Here is a 14,245-nt window from a genome sequence, read left to right as displayed (position 1 = left end):
ATCCATTCAGATAGTTTTAATGTTTGTGTATTTTTACTAGGGGTGTGCAGATCTGGATACTTAATTTTGGATTCTGGACCCAGGACCTGATTTTTTGTTCTGGATTCAGGTGCCCGAGTTTTAGTCCAGGGAACCTGATCTTCAGTTCCAGGTACAGGAACCTGATTATTGCCAGATCTGGATATTTTTGGAACTGGATAACGTGCATCCAATTTTTTTTGTCCATCCCTGTGAACCATGTTTAGGACAGCATTATAGGCAAAGTGCCATTTAATATATCTGAATTGTTTGCTCCATAAAAAGATCCAGTCAGGTAGTTTTATTTTTTTGTGTGTTTTACTAGAGATTGCTAGATCCAGGTCCTATGTAATATTGGATGCGAGTGCACTATATTTGGAACCAGGGATCTGCAAATTTTTCGTCACTTCCAACTTTTACTTTCTCTCACTGTTCATCCAAGTAGAGGTGAACCAAAATCACTGGTAACCAATGAAAATATGCTTACTGATTCCCACGGGTACTGATGATAGATCATTATAACAATTTGAGTACAAGTATTCCATTGGAACCATGAGGATAATTTTTTAGTGAGTATGTATACTTAGAGGAGCTGCAGGGGCCTTGCAGAGACCCAGATTCGATTCCCAGGGTGGGTGATCTAAGGTCGGAATTTTTCCAGGCTTGTCCCCTCATAAAACAACTCTGGGGCTCACCCACCTTCGAATCACTGGGTACCTGAGGACAATCCTGGGTGGTAAAGGTGGCTGGAATGTGGTGCTGATCACACCACCTCCAAAAAATGGCCTAAATTCAGAATGTATGGGGCCCTACCCCCACATCCCCTAAATGTGCCTTCATGGCATGGTGCTATATACACGGGGATCTTTACCTTTACCTTTCCTTATGCATACAGACTTACATAAATTCACAGTTACGTAATAACTGTACGGAGCTGTCACAAGACATTTTTTCTACTTGAAAAGTGTGATTTCAGTTTGTTTTTATATTCTTTTACATATTTTTCATACTTTTATAGTTTATATCTATCCGAGTAAATACTGCTGCATGTTGTTTCATTTATAAAATAATACTGTGTAAATAATATACATATATATACATACATACATATAATAATAATAAATATTGCAGTTTCTTATGAAGTTACACGTAAGCAATTTAAAAATTCGACTTACGTAACATTCAAAATTCAAAATAAAGGTTTACGGAATGCGTTGCTTATGTAACTTAGGGGGGGGGGGTTACTGTGCTTACATTATTATGGAGGAAGAGAGGTTTGTTAACGGTTTATTAAAATAAAATAAATAAAGACAATTAGTGCACACTGAGCACCATGAAAGGTATTCTTGGAAGCTACAGAACTGTCAACAGATGGCAGAACTTCATGGTGTAGTGTATGCTAGAATTATGTTTTCTTCTATTTATGGGTATTTTATAGGGTTGAGCCGATACCAATTTGAACCAATACCGATTCTGATGCCAATGCTCTTACCAATTCCCACTACCGATACTCGTTATGTATAAAATAATTGAGTTTTTCGTGCAAAATGTTTGGAATATAAAAGGAAAGTTTGAATTTTGCATAATTTCCATTGTAATTACACACTGTGAAACTATAGCAGCATATTTGCGGACTCCGTGAGAGACAAATATGACGGAAAAGTATCATCTGGTATCAGTAGATGAATTCCAACCGATACTTTCCGATACCGATACATTGGCATCGGTATTGGGTCAGTCCTATTATTTTATTTCTAGTTTTGTTTGGCTTTTGAAGGATGGTCTATACTGTGCATTGAAAATAAGCAACAGCAAAGATGTAATGCAAGTACTCTTTGCATTATTATAATAATTCTTAAGATCTGTAATACCTTCCTCTTTGCAATAGATTTCATTAAATTTTTTGGTTGCCAACTCCCTCAGCAGCTGCAAACCTTACACATAGCTGAGGTACTGCATATTAGTATTGCTATCAGCTCAACCCAAAATGTGATGCCTCTGTAATATTATCAGCTGCTGAGATTTTTTTATATTCTAAAGCAGTGTTACTTTCTGCCTTTCTGGTTTATACCACGTTTCTTACAACCTGTCAAGTTTCCCGTGCTAGTGATCGCTCGACAGTTCCTGTGCCAATGAGAAACGAGGAAAAAAAATCAACGACCAGCAAGCATGGAGAACGTGACAGGATATACCAAAAGCGGTATAGATAACACCACATAAAAATTTTAGCCTTGAAGTTCTTAAAATAATTGATTTTTTTATTGTGTTAAAGTAGTCACTGTGTCAACGTACTCATGATACATAACAGTCAAGTTTTCTTGCAAATAATAATTTTTTACATGTGATAAAACTTTTATTTTTAGCCTTTTGAAGAGCAACTTCTAACATGCAGAGTATTTTACAAGGCAGCAGGTGAATATTCATTATCAATGACTCTCAAAGTTCACAAGCATACCATGAAGCTTATTGGCCACTTTACAACCAATAAATCCAAAGGAAATGACCTTGCCATTGAAGGACTTTATCTTACTGAAAGGATCTTTCCTGAAGTTAATTTCAGAAGTACATATATCGGAGAACTAAGACCAGTTTGCCAGGTGAGTAGGCTTGTGTTTAGTTGCTATAATGTATCATGTAACAAATCAAAATGTAAATCAGTGTGAAAATTGAGATCAATTTTACCAGTCTTGATGGTTCTACAAAAGAATCAATGTGCAGCCAAATAATCAAGACTCTAGCTTTTGGTGCAAGTGGTCATGGTTTCATTCCCGGTGGGGACTTCAAAATTTTGGATTGGACCCAAGATCATGAGGACAATTGGGTAGCTACTGAAAAAGATCTAGTGAGTTCCTGTATTAAACAGTGGTGATACTTGGTTTGGTGACAATACGTCACTCAACAAAAAGCCACCATGTAGAAATTAATGCTTGATCAAGAATTGAACACTGGTCTCTGGCATACCGTGTCATTGCTCTACCAACTGAGCTACCAAGCATTTTGATTCTTTGAAACACTGATGACGTGAACAGTGCCTAGTTTCTCCCAGCATAGAGTTGCCAGAGACCGAGGTTCGAATCCTGGTCAAGCCTGCATTTTTGCTGAAATTCCATTTGGTACATATGCTGTGTGTGTCAAATCATAAGGAAAAGTTAGTAGGCACATTTTAGTCTTCAAAGGACTATTGTGCAACAGAGTACTGATATAAAACACTGATATTCAGGGGTAGAAAAAAATTAATATAATTCAGGCGCCAGCCCCCCACCATGTTGTTCTATATCTCAAAGCATTTTAGGAAAATAGCTTGAGTGGCAGTTTCATGCAGGTTTTTTTTTGACAAGGACAGTTCATTGTTTGAATAGCACACCTCTGAGGCACAGCAACTGAATCCGGCGGTTTTTAAATCAACAGTGAACAAAAGTTGCTTGAAGTAACAACATTCAGCTGTTTATTATTTCAAAGCATTTCAGTCAGCATGGAGCAGTGTTCAGCACAAGAAAGTGATTTTTATGGTTGAGGCATTTTTCATAATGAATGTGTGGTGGCAACGCAGCATGCCTTCTGTCGGCTCTTTAACATTCGCCGTAGTCTGCATGTTTCCAGTCGGAATTCCATTGTACTGTGGATAAGGAACTTCTAGGAGATGGCATCATCAATGAAAAGAACACCAGGTGGGCATCGTAAAGCTCGACATCACGCAAACATCGAATGAGTTTCTGGCTTGAGGAGTCATTCAAAAAATGAACTGTCCTTGTGAAGAAACAGCATGAAACTGCCATTGATGCTATTTTCTTAAATGCTTGGAGATGTAGTACAGCATGTATTAAATTGACTTCGTTCCATGATTTTTTTTTATTATTTGTTATTAAAAACAGTCAGTTTTAACTGCTGGACCCTGTATTATAAAGTTAATGTCATTCACATGCTTGGGTCGCAGTTACCAACTACATGATTAAATGTGTAACAAGAAAAATGTCAAAACGTTAAAAGACACAGCACCCAAGAGATTCAGATGTTACCCAGATGTGGGTTAGTGAGGAAGAGCAGGACATAGACGTTTGTGTAAGTAACTACATAAGTAAAAGTAAACATGATAGTGCTTCGGTTGTTACGTATTTAGGCACAAGGTTGGCAACCGTCACTCAAGCATGCATACTATTACGTTGCTTAGAAGCAGGGCAGAACTACACAGCTGAGCTTAGAACAAGGGCATATAACGAATATTCAGCTACACAAAAGCATGCATACACAGAATAGTTCCCAGAGTATTTCATACTTTAAAGGCTTTAAAGGCAGATAAAGAGTGGCATGACAAGCATCACCCATGTGCCTAAGTACGTTACAGAAAATTGTGTACCTAACACAGGGTTAATCAGGCAACTGCAGGAGTTTTTAGCTGAAAAAATGAACTATGAATTTTTATATTAACTTTACAAAACCATGGTGTTGTGTACATTTATATTCATTTAAAACGTGACAATGGAATCTTGCACTAAATTCAAGATATTTACAGTAATATTAAATTGATGAAATTATTGGCAATTTTGCCTATACCAGTTGATATGGATAGAGTCTATCCCATTCCTATATTTTACTTCCTTGATACAAGTTTGTGACAGGCTTAACTTAGAACACTGAATTCTAGTGGTCAGCATAATGCAGTTGTGTGTATCTAGTGCATTAAAACAGTGGAATAATAATAATAAAAAATCAGTCATGACAAGTACAGTTTGAATTAATCTGCAGAAATTAGGCTAGCATAGCAAACCAATGAATAGTTTCCCAAGTTCAATCTCAGGTAGCACTGCTATGCATTTCCATGATCTTGGTTTGCACTGGACAGGCACAATCACAGGTGTCCAGAATGGGGGGCCATGCCCCCCCCCCCCCTGGAAAATGAAAGTCAAACAAAAGTTATATATTTGTCACATATAATTTCATTTCAGCCACAATTATATGTCTTAATTATTGCATGAATATGATAAATTCAAATTTAAGCAATTTTTTTTTTGAGGGAACAACACTATTATTGGGGAAAATTTACCTTGTTTGCCCTCCCACCCTGGAAAAAAATACCTTCCTTGCCCCTCCCTGGAAAAAATCCTGCGGAAGTCCATGGGCACAATTTATAAAATGCCACGAAATGAAAAATTTCAGAAAAAATAAATTTTGGTGTCTAAAATATTGATCAAAGAACAGTTACGTCCACTTTTTAAGTAAATATATACAGTGTGTTCAAATTACCTGTTAGTACCCATGTACCTTGCATTTTATTACAGTTATTCAGGGTGTCTACCAAAATACCTTTATCTTCGTTTTTCTTAACCTTTATTTACATGATCCCTACTTAGGTAAAGTTGGAAATTAGCAATTAATAAAATAAATATTTATTTAATGAAAAACTCCTGCCAAAAAGCCAGTTAAGATGAAAACTGAAGCTGTATTCAACAAGGGAATTAGACTTGCCTCATCTAATAATGCATCCTGGACTGCATTTGGCAGACTAGTGAGGCTCGAGCATCTGAACTCGCAGCCAGTATAATTTTATGTGGGGCTCGTGTTGTTGTCCCTACATATTTTTGATTGTCCCTTCACCCATCTTATCTTACCACAATTCATCCTCATCTTCGCTATTAGCCAAAGGGGTAGAAAAGTGAAGTAAAATACACTAAATCAATCAGTCGTCAGTCATTGTGATAGCAAAAATTCTTGACCACAAGCATAATTGATTGACTTTTTATTAACTTCTTTACCTACTTCTTGATTTCTTTACTTTTTCTTGACTTTCTTGACTGATAGACACCCTGTTATTTTAATGTTCATCTTTCACTTCCACAAATATTTGTTAATAATGTATTGATTTTTCCTAGCTTCTGTGGATTTGTAACAACTCTTCTAGTCCTGCAACAGAAGCATATGAAATTGACACTGGACCCTTAGAAGAACTTAGGAAAAGGAACTTCGATCAACAGATAATATCTTGTTTGAACCCAAAAGGAGCCATTGCACCAAAGAAGCTGCATGCTGTGGCATTTTTGTTCCATCCTGTGGAAATGAACACTTACCAGGTATTGATTTGCTTTCTTTTGATTTACTGTGCTAGGAAGCAGGGGTGCCCGCAGGCAGGTTGCATCCATTCAAATTTTGGGGGAATTTTTTCATTTGCTTTTTTTGTGATGGGAATTTCACTGAATAAAAAAATCAGCATTGGACAGAAGTTGAACTTCGTTAACATGTAATAATCATTTCATATACTGCTAAGGGACAGGCAATATTTTTTTTGGGGGGTGGGGGGGTGGGGAGGCAGTTTGTATTAAGTTTTAAATTGTCAAGTGAATTATTGTGGGGACACTATAAAACTCTTGACTATCAACGTTAAGTCTTAGATTATGATGGGAATTCTACTAGTTGGGGGGAGATGGAGCATTAAATTGGGAGGACTCTTGAGGGTGGAATATCCAGATATTGGATATCAATGTTAAGTCTTAGATTGGCACAGAATTTCCACAGTAAGAGAGGATCGAACTTTTAAGTTTGGACAGGGGGGGAGGGGGGACAATATTTAGTGCTATGATATAAAATTCGTATAATGATCATTATTTAGACTGTCATTTTTCTGTATCATTTAGAAGTTGAATGGTATCAAATGGATTTTACTCTGGATTATTCGCTAAGCGAGGTGACGGTGAGTGTCAAAACCATCTGCCTTTGTTCCTTCACCCCTAAAACAAACATTGGATACATGAGAATGCAGTGAAGTGAAATATAGCACCAACTACTAAACAAGAAGTCCACGGGTAACTGTTTTTATTTTACGTTTCTTTTCTGCCACTTCAGGCTAATGTGGATGAGTGATGGTTAAACACTACATTAGCTATGGGGGAAGGCAAGAGGATGCTACAAGCAATGAGGCAAAGTGGGTGCTGAAGGAGCAAACACAGAAAAAAATTGGAAGGAGTAAAGCTCACGGCGCCTTGTGAAAATATTGATTCCTTATTAAATTACGCGTAGTATTATTGCCAGTTTCGTAATACTTGACTTAGTGCTTCCCCGATGGCGCAGTGGTAGCGTCGTTGCCTTGTAATCAAGGGGTCCCAGGTTCGATACCCAGTGGAGGCACATAGTGGTTCGGATCCCACTTTAAACTGTAGGTCCAGTCCCGATTAGCCTTACTGTGCATAAAGTGGACTTAAAACACCAACTCAATCAATCAATCAATCGTAATACTTGACTTGACTTAATTACTGTTGTTCCCTGTGGAACATAGGGCATCAACAAAGCATCTCCACCTGGTCCTACTGACGGCAATTCTCTTCACTGCATTCCAGCTCTTTCCTTCCTCCAAGACCTCAGCGTGAACAGATCTTCGCCACGTCTGTCTAGGCCTCCCCCTTTTCCTTCTTACCGGCTGGTAGTACCATGTAAGGGCCCCTTGCCAGGTTACGGTGAAGACCTCAACAGCAACTGGCGGAGAAGGAGACCTTTGGAACCGCATACCTGGCGGAGGAGGCACTCATTCTCATCGAGTATAAATATGAGAAAAAGCCACTGTCTTGTGGAGAGGAGGAATCCTCAAAGACTAGGGGAAAATACCCCGACATAAAATTAGCCTGCTTGGAGGATTAGGTGGCAGCCCTATCACCAAGGTCAGGTGCTGTGGGCCAATAACCTGCACACTTTAAATCACACTATTAAAGTTTCGTAATAAGTATCCTAAAAATGTTCTTGTTCGCTTCCCTCGCAATTCTGCTCACAGTGTACAAGGGTGGCATATTTTGGGATAATATTATATACAAAAATGTTATTGGAGTTATAGATTGTCTCCCCATTTACTTGAGATTGTATCAATTTTCCACCCTGGTTCTTAGTGGTGCACTCTTTTTGTTGTTGGCATCCATGAGCAAATGGAGAAAATCTAGGAAAGAGTAAATGTCATGGCATCCTGTAAAAACATTGACACCAAATTACATTAAATTAATTTTTTTGTAAGTTTGCAAAGAAATAGATATTAAAATTTTCCTGCTCACTTCAGTTGCAATTTTCCATGTTTGGCATTTTGATTAGATGATTGTCAAGAATTATACTACAGCTGTATTACGATTTGATTCGATTTGAGTTTTGTTATTTAGCGTCGCTTTTGTTCCACTTCGGGCTGATGGAGACGATGAGAATGAGTGATGATATGATGAAATTGATGAAGGGACACTCTCAAAGAACACCCATACCCAGCCTGGAATTCAAACCTGTGGCGTCATAGTGTGCTGTGTTAACCACTCTGCCACGAAGGTCGGCTACTGCATTACCAGACATGAACAATATTCTTAGTGTTGATTAATAACATCAGTTTTAAAAATATAATCCTTAGTGTTTGTATACTACTATACAAGTGTTGTTTGAATATTTTAGTGAATTTTCAGGAGATGATGCCGCAGTTCATTAGGTGAATAGATCACTTCCCCAACAGCCCAAGAAGTGCTTCTTCAACAGGAAAACCGCCGTCGCCTTGTAGTCAAGGGGTCCAGGGTTCGATACCCGGTGGAGGCACATAGTAGTTCGGATCCCACTTTAAACTGTAGGTCCAGTCCCGATTAGGCTTACTGTGCATAAAGTGGACTTTAAAATACCAAATCGACAGGAAAACGGACTGTCCCACAAATCGAGCATCGCAATGGCAAATTTGCAAGAATTTTGCTTCAAATTTATTACCTTTTCAGGGCCGGTTTTTCAATGTGCGATCAAAGTTCTGGTTGGGCAAATAACTAGGGGTTACTGCAATTTTGGGTTTTTCATCAGCGGTCAACTCCTCAACTGGAAGTTAAGTGGCTGTAAACTTGATCCGTGCTTCATTTGGAGGTCAGCGAGATGACTGGTAGTTTCGAACAAACATGGCTACCTCATAAGAAGATCGATCTTCACCAGATCAGGCACATTGAACGAGAAATAATTAAATAAAAAGTTACATTGGTTCAAAAATAAACTTGTTGTGCTTGGCAGAGTTCAAATGAAGTGTGTAGTAACAGGTAGAACAAAGGAAATTGTCTCCAGACTTTTACATGCACCAAATACATCTATCCTATTGTAAAGCCAGTTTCAAAGTGGCAAGTTGGTGTAGTGGATGAAGGCAGTAGCTGGTAGTGGAAGTTCCATTTTATGTCGCGAGTTCAAGTCCTGCTGCAGACAGTTTTTTTAATATTTTTTTTATATAGTTCATTTATCACCATTTGGGCATTGATTCTATATTTTATTTTGCGCAATCTTAAAATAAAAAAAAATGCTTGGAATATCGTCGAGTCGAGATACTTGTAAAAGTTGGCTGCAATGTTTGAATGTTTAATGATAATATTTAACTTCTCTGTGATGCAACGTTCTCCCAGGTACGATATGTGTACCCAACGGCGAAAGAAACAGCAGGCGAATTGTCCACCACCATTTTCATTCGGTCTGAATTACACAATGTGATGACAATGATTGAAATAAATACGTCAATAAGCAGAGAACAATGTCTGCTTTGAACCAACATAGTTTCATTCACTAAAACAACACAGGATGTAGAATAAGAAAGTAGTGAAAATAGTGGTGGCAATTTGCCTACCATTATCTTTGCCGTTGACTGTACAAACTGGGAATAAAATTGTACTCATAATATACGTGCAAACGTCAACTTATTTTTTCTTATTATATAGCTAGTTATTTGTATTTGATCTCTCGTTCCGTAAGAAAAAGAATAACTATTTATAGTACAGTAAAATTAGGCAAAATGTCATAAAAGAATGGAAAAAATTCGAACAGAGATAAAAATTGGTAGATATCACCAGTATGGTATTTCAAACAACATACTAAAAGTCCCCGACAATCCGAGTTGTGCTCTGGCCGCATTGAAAAATGGCGGATGAAGGGTGACGTTTCATCATAATTGTTTTATTAACTAAAAATGGTGAAGGCTGAGCCGAAAATGTGTTCAGACATAAATTAAAGAAAAGAAAATTTCCAATAACTGTAATAAGATACATTTTTGTGATTTAAAGAACTATTTCACTGTTAATAATATATGTAATTTCTTTACAGGTGCTGGCCGTTGTGGAACTTGTATGTAATGTATGTGATCATTGGAAAACAAACTGAATAACCTTTTTGGCAGGCAACAATGGATATAACACAATATTGTATTATTTGTGAACAAACGTTGAGTGAAGGTGACACTGTGGTTGTGATAAAAGGCTTAAATGCTATAAAGAGCAGCAGTTTACGTCGAAAAGATCGAATATTAGAGAAATTGGAAAATGAGACGAACGCGAGGTTACATATTAAGTGCCGTAAAGACTATACTCGTGAGAGTAGTATCACTGCTGCAAGTAATCGTTTGCCACAAAATTCAATACTCCTTCGATCAGCAGTACATATATTTGACTTCAAACGTGATTGCTTGTTTTGCAGTGAAGTTTGTGATTTTCAAGCAGAAACGAAAAATAATGTGAACAGACGAGTTAAAATATTTGAAGTTCAATCCTTAACATTCAAGGATCAAATCATTGAGGCTGCCATCAAGAGGAATGATGATTGGCGAAGGACAGTGCTTGATCGAATTCGTACCGTTATGGATCTAGTTGCAGTTGAGGCTAGGTATCACCATCCTTGTTTCACTAAATTTACCTACATCGGGAAAACGTGGGAGGCCTGAAGATGAGTGTATTTCTGCAGTTATGCTGCTACCTTGATGATGATAACAACGAGTGTCAGTACTCGATGAAAAAACTTATGACAAAGATGAAGAAATATCTTCCACAAGATACTGATGTCTAAGAATAAACTCTTAGGAAACGCCTATGGGATCACTATGGAGAAGACATAATAATAACAACACGTAAAGGGCAAACCTCTACAGTATGTTTCCGTGATACAGGTTTGGGGTATAATCACCAAATCAAAGGATGTTGTCTTACCTTCTTGTTTATTCTAGATGAACACTACAGCTGCACTACAAACACTGAGTAATACCGAAGGAGGCCGCTCCCGTCGTTGTCTCCGCGATGCCTCGAGTACACTGTGCTCTTTGTGTCCCCTGTCTTTCACCCCTGCTTCCAGGGGTCAATCACCTCGCGTCTGGTAAGGCGGAAGGAGTTCCCTCTCCCCCCGTTAGGTGGCAGCAAAAGTCAGTGGCTTTCGCTACACCACAGTGGCTGTCAATACACCAGCCCCCCAGGGAGAAAAAGGGTTACACCTTGTGTGGGAGGCGAAATCTTACGTGTCGACCAGAACTGGTGACGTAGTCACCTTTTGGTGACGGACTCTCTTGACGTTGCGCCGATGGTGGTTGGTTGGTGGGGGGGTGCGTTGGTGTCTCTGAGTAATCCTTGGTTGGTGGGACGTCGTCCGTCCAGGTGTAGGCTGGTTTGACCCGGTCAATGCTGACGCGGGTCTCACGACCGTTGAGTCGCAGGGTGAAGGTCTTGCCGTTTTTGCTTAGGACTTGGTGTGGTCCGGAATACGGTGGTTGGAGGCTGCCTCGTACGGAGTCGTCACGGAGAAAGACATGGGTGCAGGTTGACAGGTCCTTGAAGACGAAGATGCTGGATTGATTGAAACGGGAACCGGATTGTGGTCGAAGGCGAGCCATGTGTTGCCGAAGTCTGGAAACCAGGTCGGAAGGGTCTTTCATCCGGGTGGCTGTTGCTGGCACGATGAGCTCTCCTGGGAGTCGGAGAGGTTCGCCATACACCAGTTTGGCAGGCGATGCTGCGAGGTCATCTTTGATGGCTGCGCGAATCCCAAGGAGCGCGAGGGGCAGGGCTTCTATCCAGGTGGAGCCAGGGTGGTGGTGAAAGCGCTCGACCATGCCGTTGGTGCATGGGTGGTAGCTGGTGGTGCGATGGCACTCGGAGCTGATGGTCCGTCCTAGTTCACGGAAGAGTTCGGATTCAAATTGCCGCCCTTGATCTGTGGTGATGCTGGCAGGGAAACCGAATCGCGAGATCCAGCATGATATGAAGGCCGTCGCGACGTCCGCCGCGGTGATGCGTTCCAAGGGGTAGGCTTCGGACCAACGGATGAAACGGTCCACGGCTGTCAGGCAGTACTTATAGGGTCCCGCTGATGGGAGAGGCCCGATCAGATCGATGTGCACGTGCTGAAACCTTGCAGACAGAGGAACGAAATTGCCCAATGGTGCGTGCACGTGTCGGGAAACTTTGGTGCGCTGGCAGTATTGGCAACATCGGGCCCAAGCGCGACAGTCTTGCTGGACTCTGGGCCAGACGAAACGCGACGCGATTAGGCACGTGGATGCTCGGGTACCGGGATGACTGAGGCCGTACAAGGCATCAAAAATGCGGCGGCGGGTACATACGGCCGGGGTTTCGTGGTGGAGGTGTCGCAGTAGAGTTTGACTTCGGTGCCAGGTATGTCCATGAGCTGGAGGTGGAGATCGCAATCGCCGTTCAGGAGCTCACGGAGCTCATCTTCCTCTTCTTGGGCGGAGGCGAGGGAGTGCAGATCGGGGAGGGTGTGTTCCCGCGAACTGCGTCCACCTGCGATAGCACGTCCGCCACCACGTTAGAGGTGCCTTCAATGTAGCGGATGTCCGTGGTGAACTGAGCGATGAAGGAAAGTTGGTTGAGTTGCACTGGAGGTAGTTTGTCATGCCGCTGCTGGAAGGCGTAGGTGATGGGCTTGTGATCCACGTATATGGTGCAGTGTTGCGCTTCCAGGATGTGACGAAAGTGCTGAACGGCTGCGTAGACTGAGAAGTTCGCGGTAGTACGGTGGCCACTCGGTCTGCTTGGTGGTGAGTTTCCGGGAGAAAAAGGCGAGGGGTTGCCACAAGTCGTTGACGAACTGTTGCAGGCATGCACTGACGAAGGTGACGGAGGCATCAGTGAAAAGTCCCAGTGGAGCTTCGGGATGCGGATGGGCCAGGAGTGTGGCGTTGGCAAGGCTGGTCTTGCAGGCCTCGAAAGCTTGTTCTAGGTCCGGCGTCCATGGGAATGGCTGGGATCCTCGGAGGGTGGTGATGGCAGCATGCAGAGGAGCTTGGTGTTCGGCAGAGGATGGCAGGAAACGACGGTAGAAGTTGATCATGCCGAGGAAGCGATGCACGCCGCGAGCCGTGGCTGGACGTTTGAAGTCCTGTAGGTCTGCGATGCGGTCGGGAAGCGGTTGTGTGCCGGCAGCGGAGACTTCGTACCCAAGGAACGTGACGGAGGGGGTCCCAATCAGACACGTCTGGGTGTTAATCAGGATGCCGTGGTCCGAGAGACGTCCGAAGAGGGCGCGGAGGTGTTCGCGGTGTTCCTCGTGGTTGCGTGATGAGACGAGTATATCGTCGATGAATGGAAAGCAGAAATCCAGTCCTGAGAGCACTTCGTCGATGAAACGCTGGAACATCTGTCCGGTGTTGCGTAGTCCGAAGGACATGTATGGGAACTCGAACAACCTGAATGGCGTGGTGATCGCTGTCTTCGGGATGTCGTCTGGGTTGACAGGAATTTGTGTGTACGCCTTGACCAAGTCGATGACCGAGAAGACGGTGCATCCGTGGAGGTGGTTGCTGAAATCGTGGATGTGCCTCACTGGATAGCTGTCGGGAATCGTCCGGGCATTGACAGCACGGTAGTCCCCGCACAGTCTCCAACCCTCCTTTTTCTTGGGTACCATGTGCAGCGGCGAAGACCAGGGGCTGTCGGAGCGACGTGCGGTGCCTTCGCGCAACATGGAGTCGAATTCGGCCTTGGCTATTTGTAGGCGATCTGGAGCGAGGCGGCGAGGTCGGCTGGACACGGGATGGCCCAGGGTGGTCCGGATGTAGTGAACCGTGGAGCGACGCACTTCTCGCGGCATGCTGGCGGGACACGTGAGCGTCGGGAAATCGGCTAGGACGTCGCTGTATGGAGAATCGTCCGACAAGGCCTTGATGCTGGGTTGCGTGGTGTTCGTTGGCTGGCAGGGAGCCAAGAGTCCCGTTCGTCCATCGAGCAGGCGCTTGTTGCGACAATCCGGTAGCAGCTCAAAGTGGTCCAGGAAGTCCAGGAATAGCCGGCGGGTTGGGCGAAACGGACTGTGCGGCGATGTTGCTTGTCGCGGGGGTGAGCATGGGGGGGCTCACCTCCACGATGCGGTCCGTGAGCGTGGCAAGTTGGTCCAGCGGAAGTTCCGAAGACTGCACCTGCAGAATCGTTTGAACTTGAGCGGGCAGGCGTTATAGCCACAACGTACACAGCAACTCGTCACGCATGGG

At 42.4% G+C, this 14,245-nt stretch overlaps 1 protein-coding gene across 4 annotated transcripts in view; it reads left to right on the top strand.

The window, feature by feature from the left end:
- The window catches only part of LOC145994042 (cilia- and flagella-associated protein 65-like), an 85,957-nt gene that overhangs the window by 32,855 nt on the left and 38,857 nt on the right, over positions 1–14,245 (top strand). For all 4 annotated transcript variants that reach the window (XM_083130145.1, XM_083130128.1, XM_083130139.1 and 1 more), the window contains 2 exons: positions 2,382–2,615; positions 5,886–6,083. In XM_083130145.1, the coding sequence (XP_082986271.1) occupies positions 2,382–2,615; positions 5,886–6,083 (432 nt within the window). The remainder of the gene's footprint in view (positions 1–2,381; positions 2,616–5,885; positions 6,084–14,245) is intronic.

The sequence above is a fragment of the Lepisma saccharinum genome, chromosome 1 (assembly GCF_977018435.1).
Source record: "Lepisma saccharinum chromosome 1, izLepSacc3.1, whole genome shotgun sequence".
Taxonomy (NCBI): Eukaryota; Metazoa; Arthropoda; class Insecta; order Zygentoma; family Lepismatidae; genus Lepisma; species Lepisma saccharinum.
This window is presented reverse-complemented; position numbering and strand designations above follow the sequence as displayed.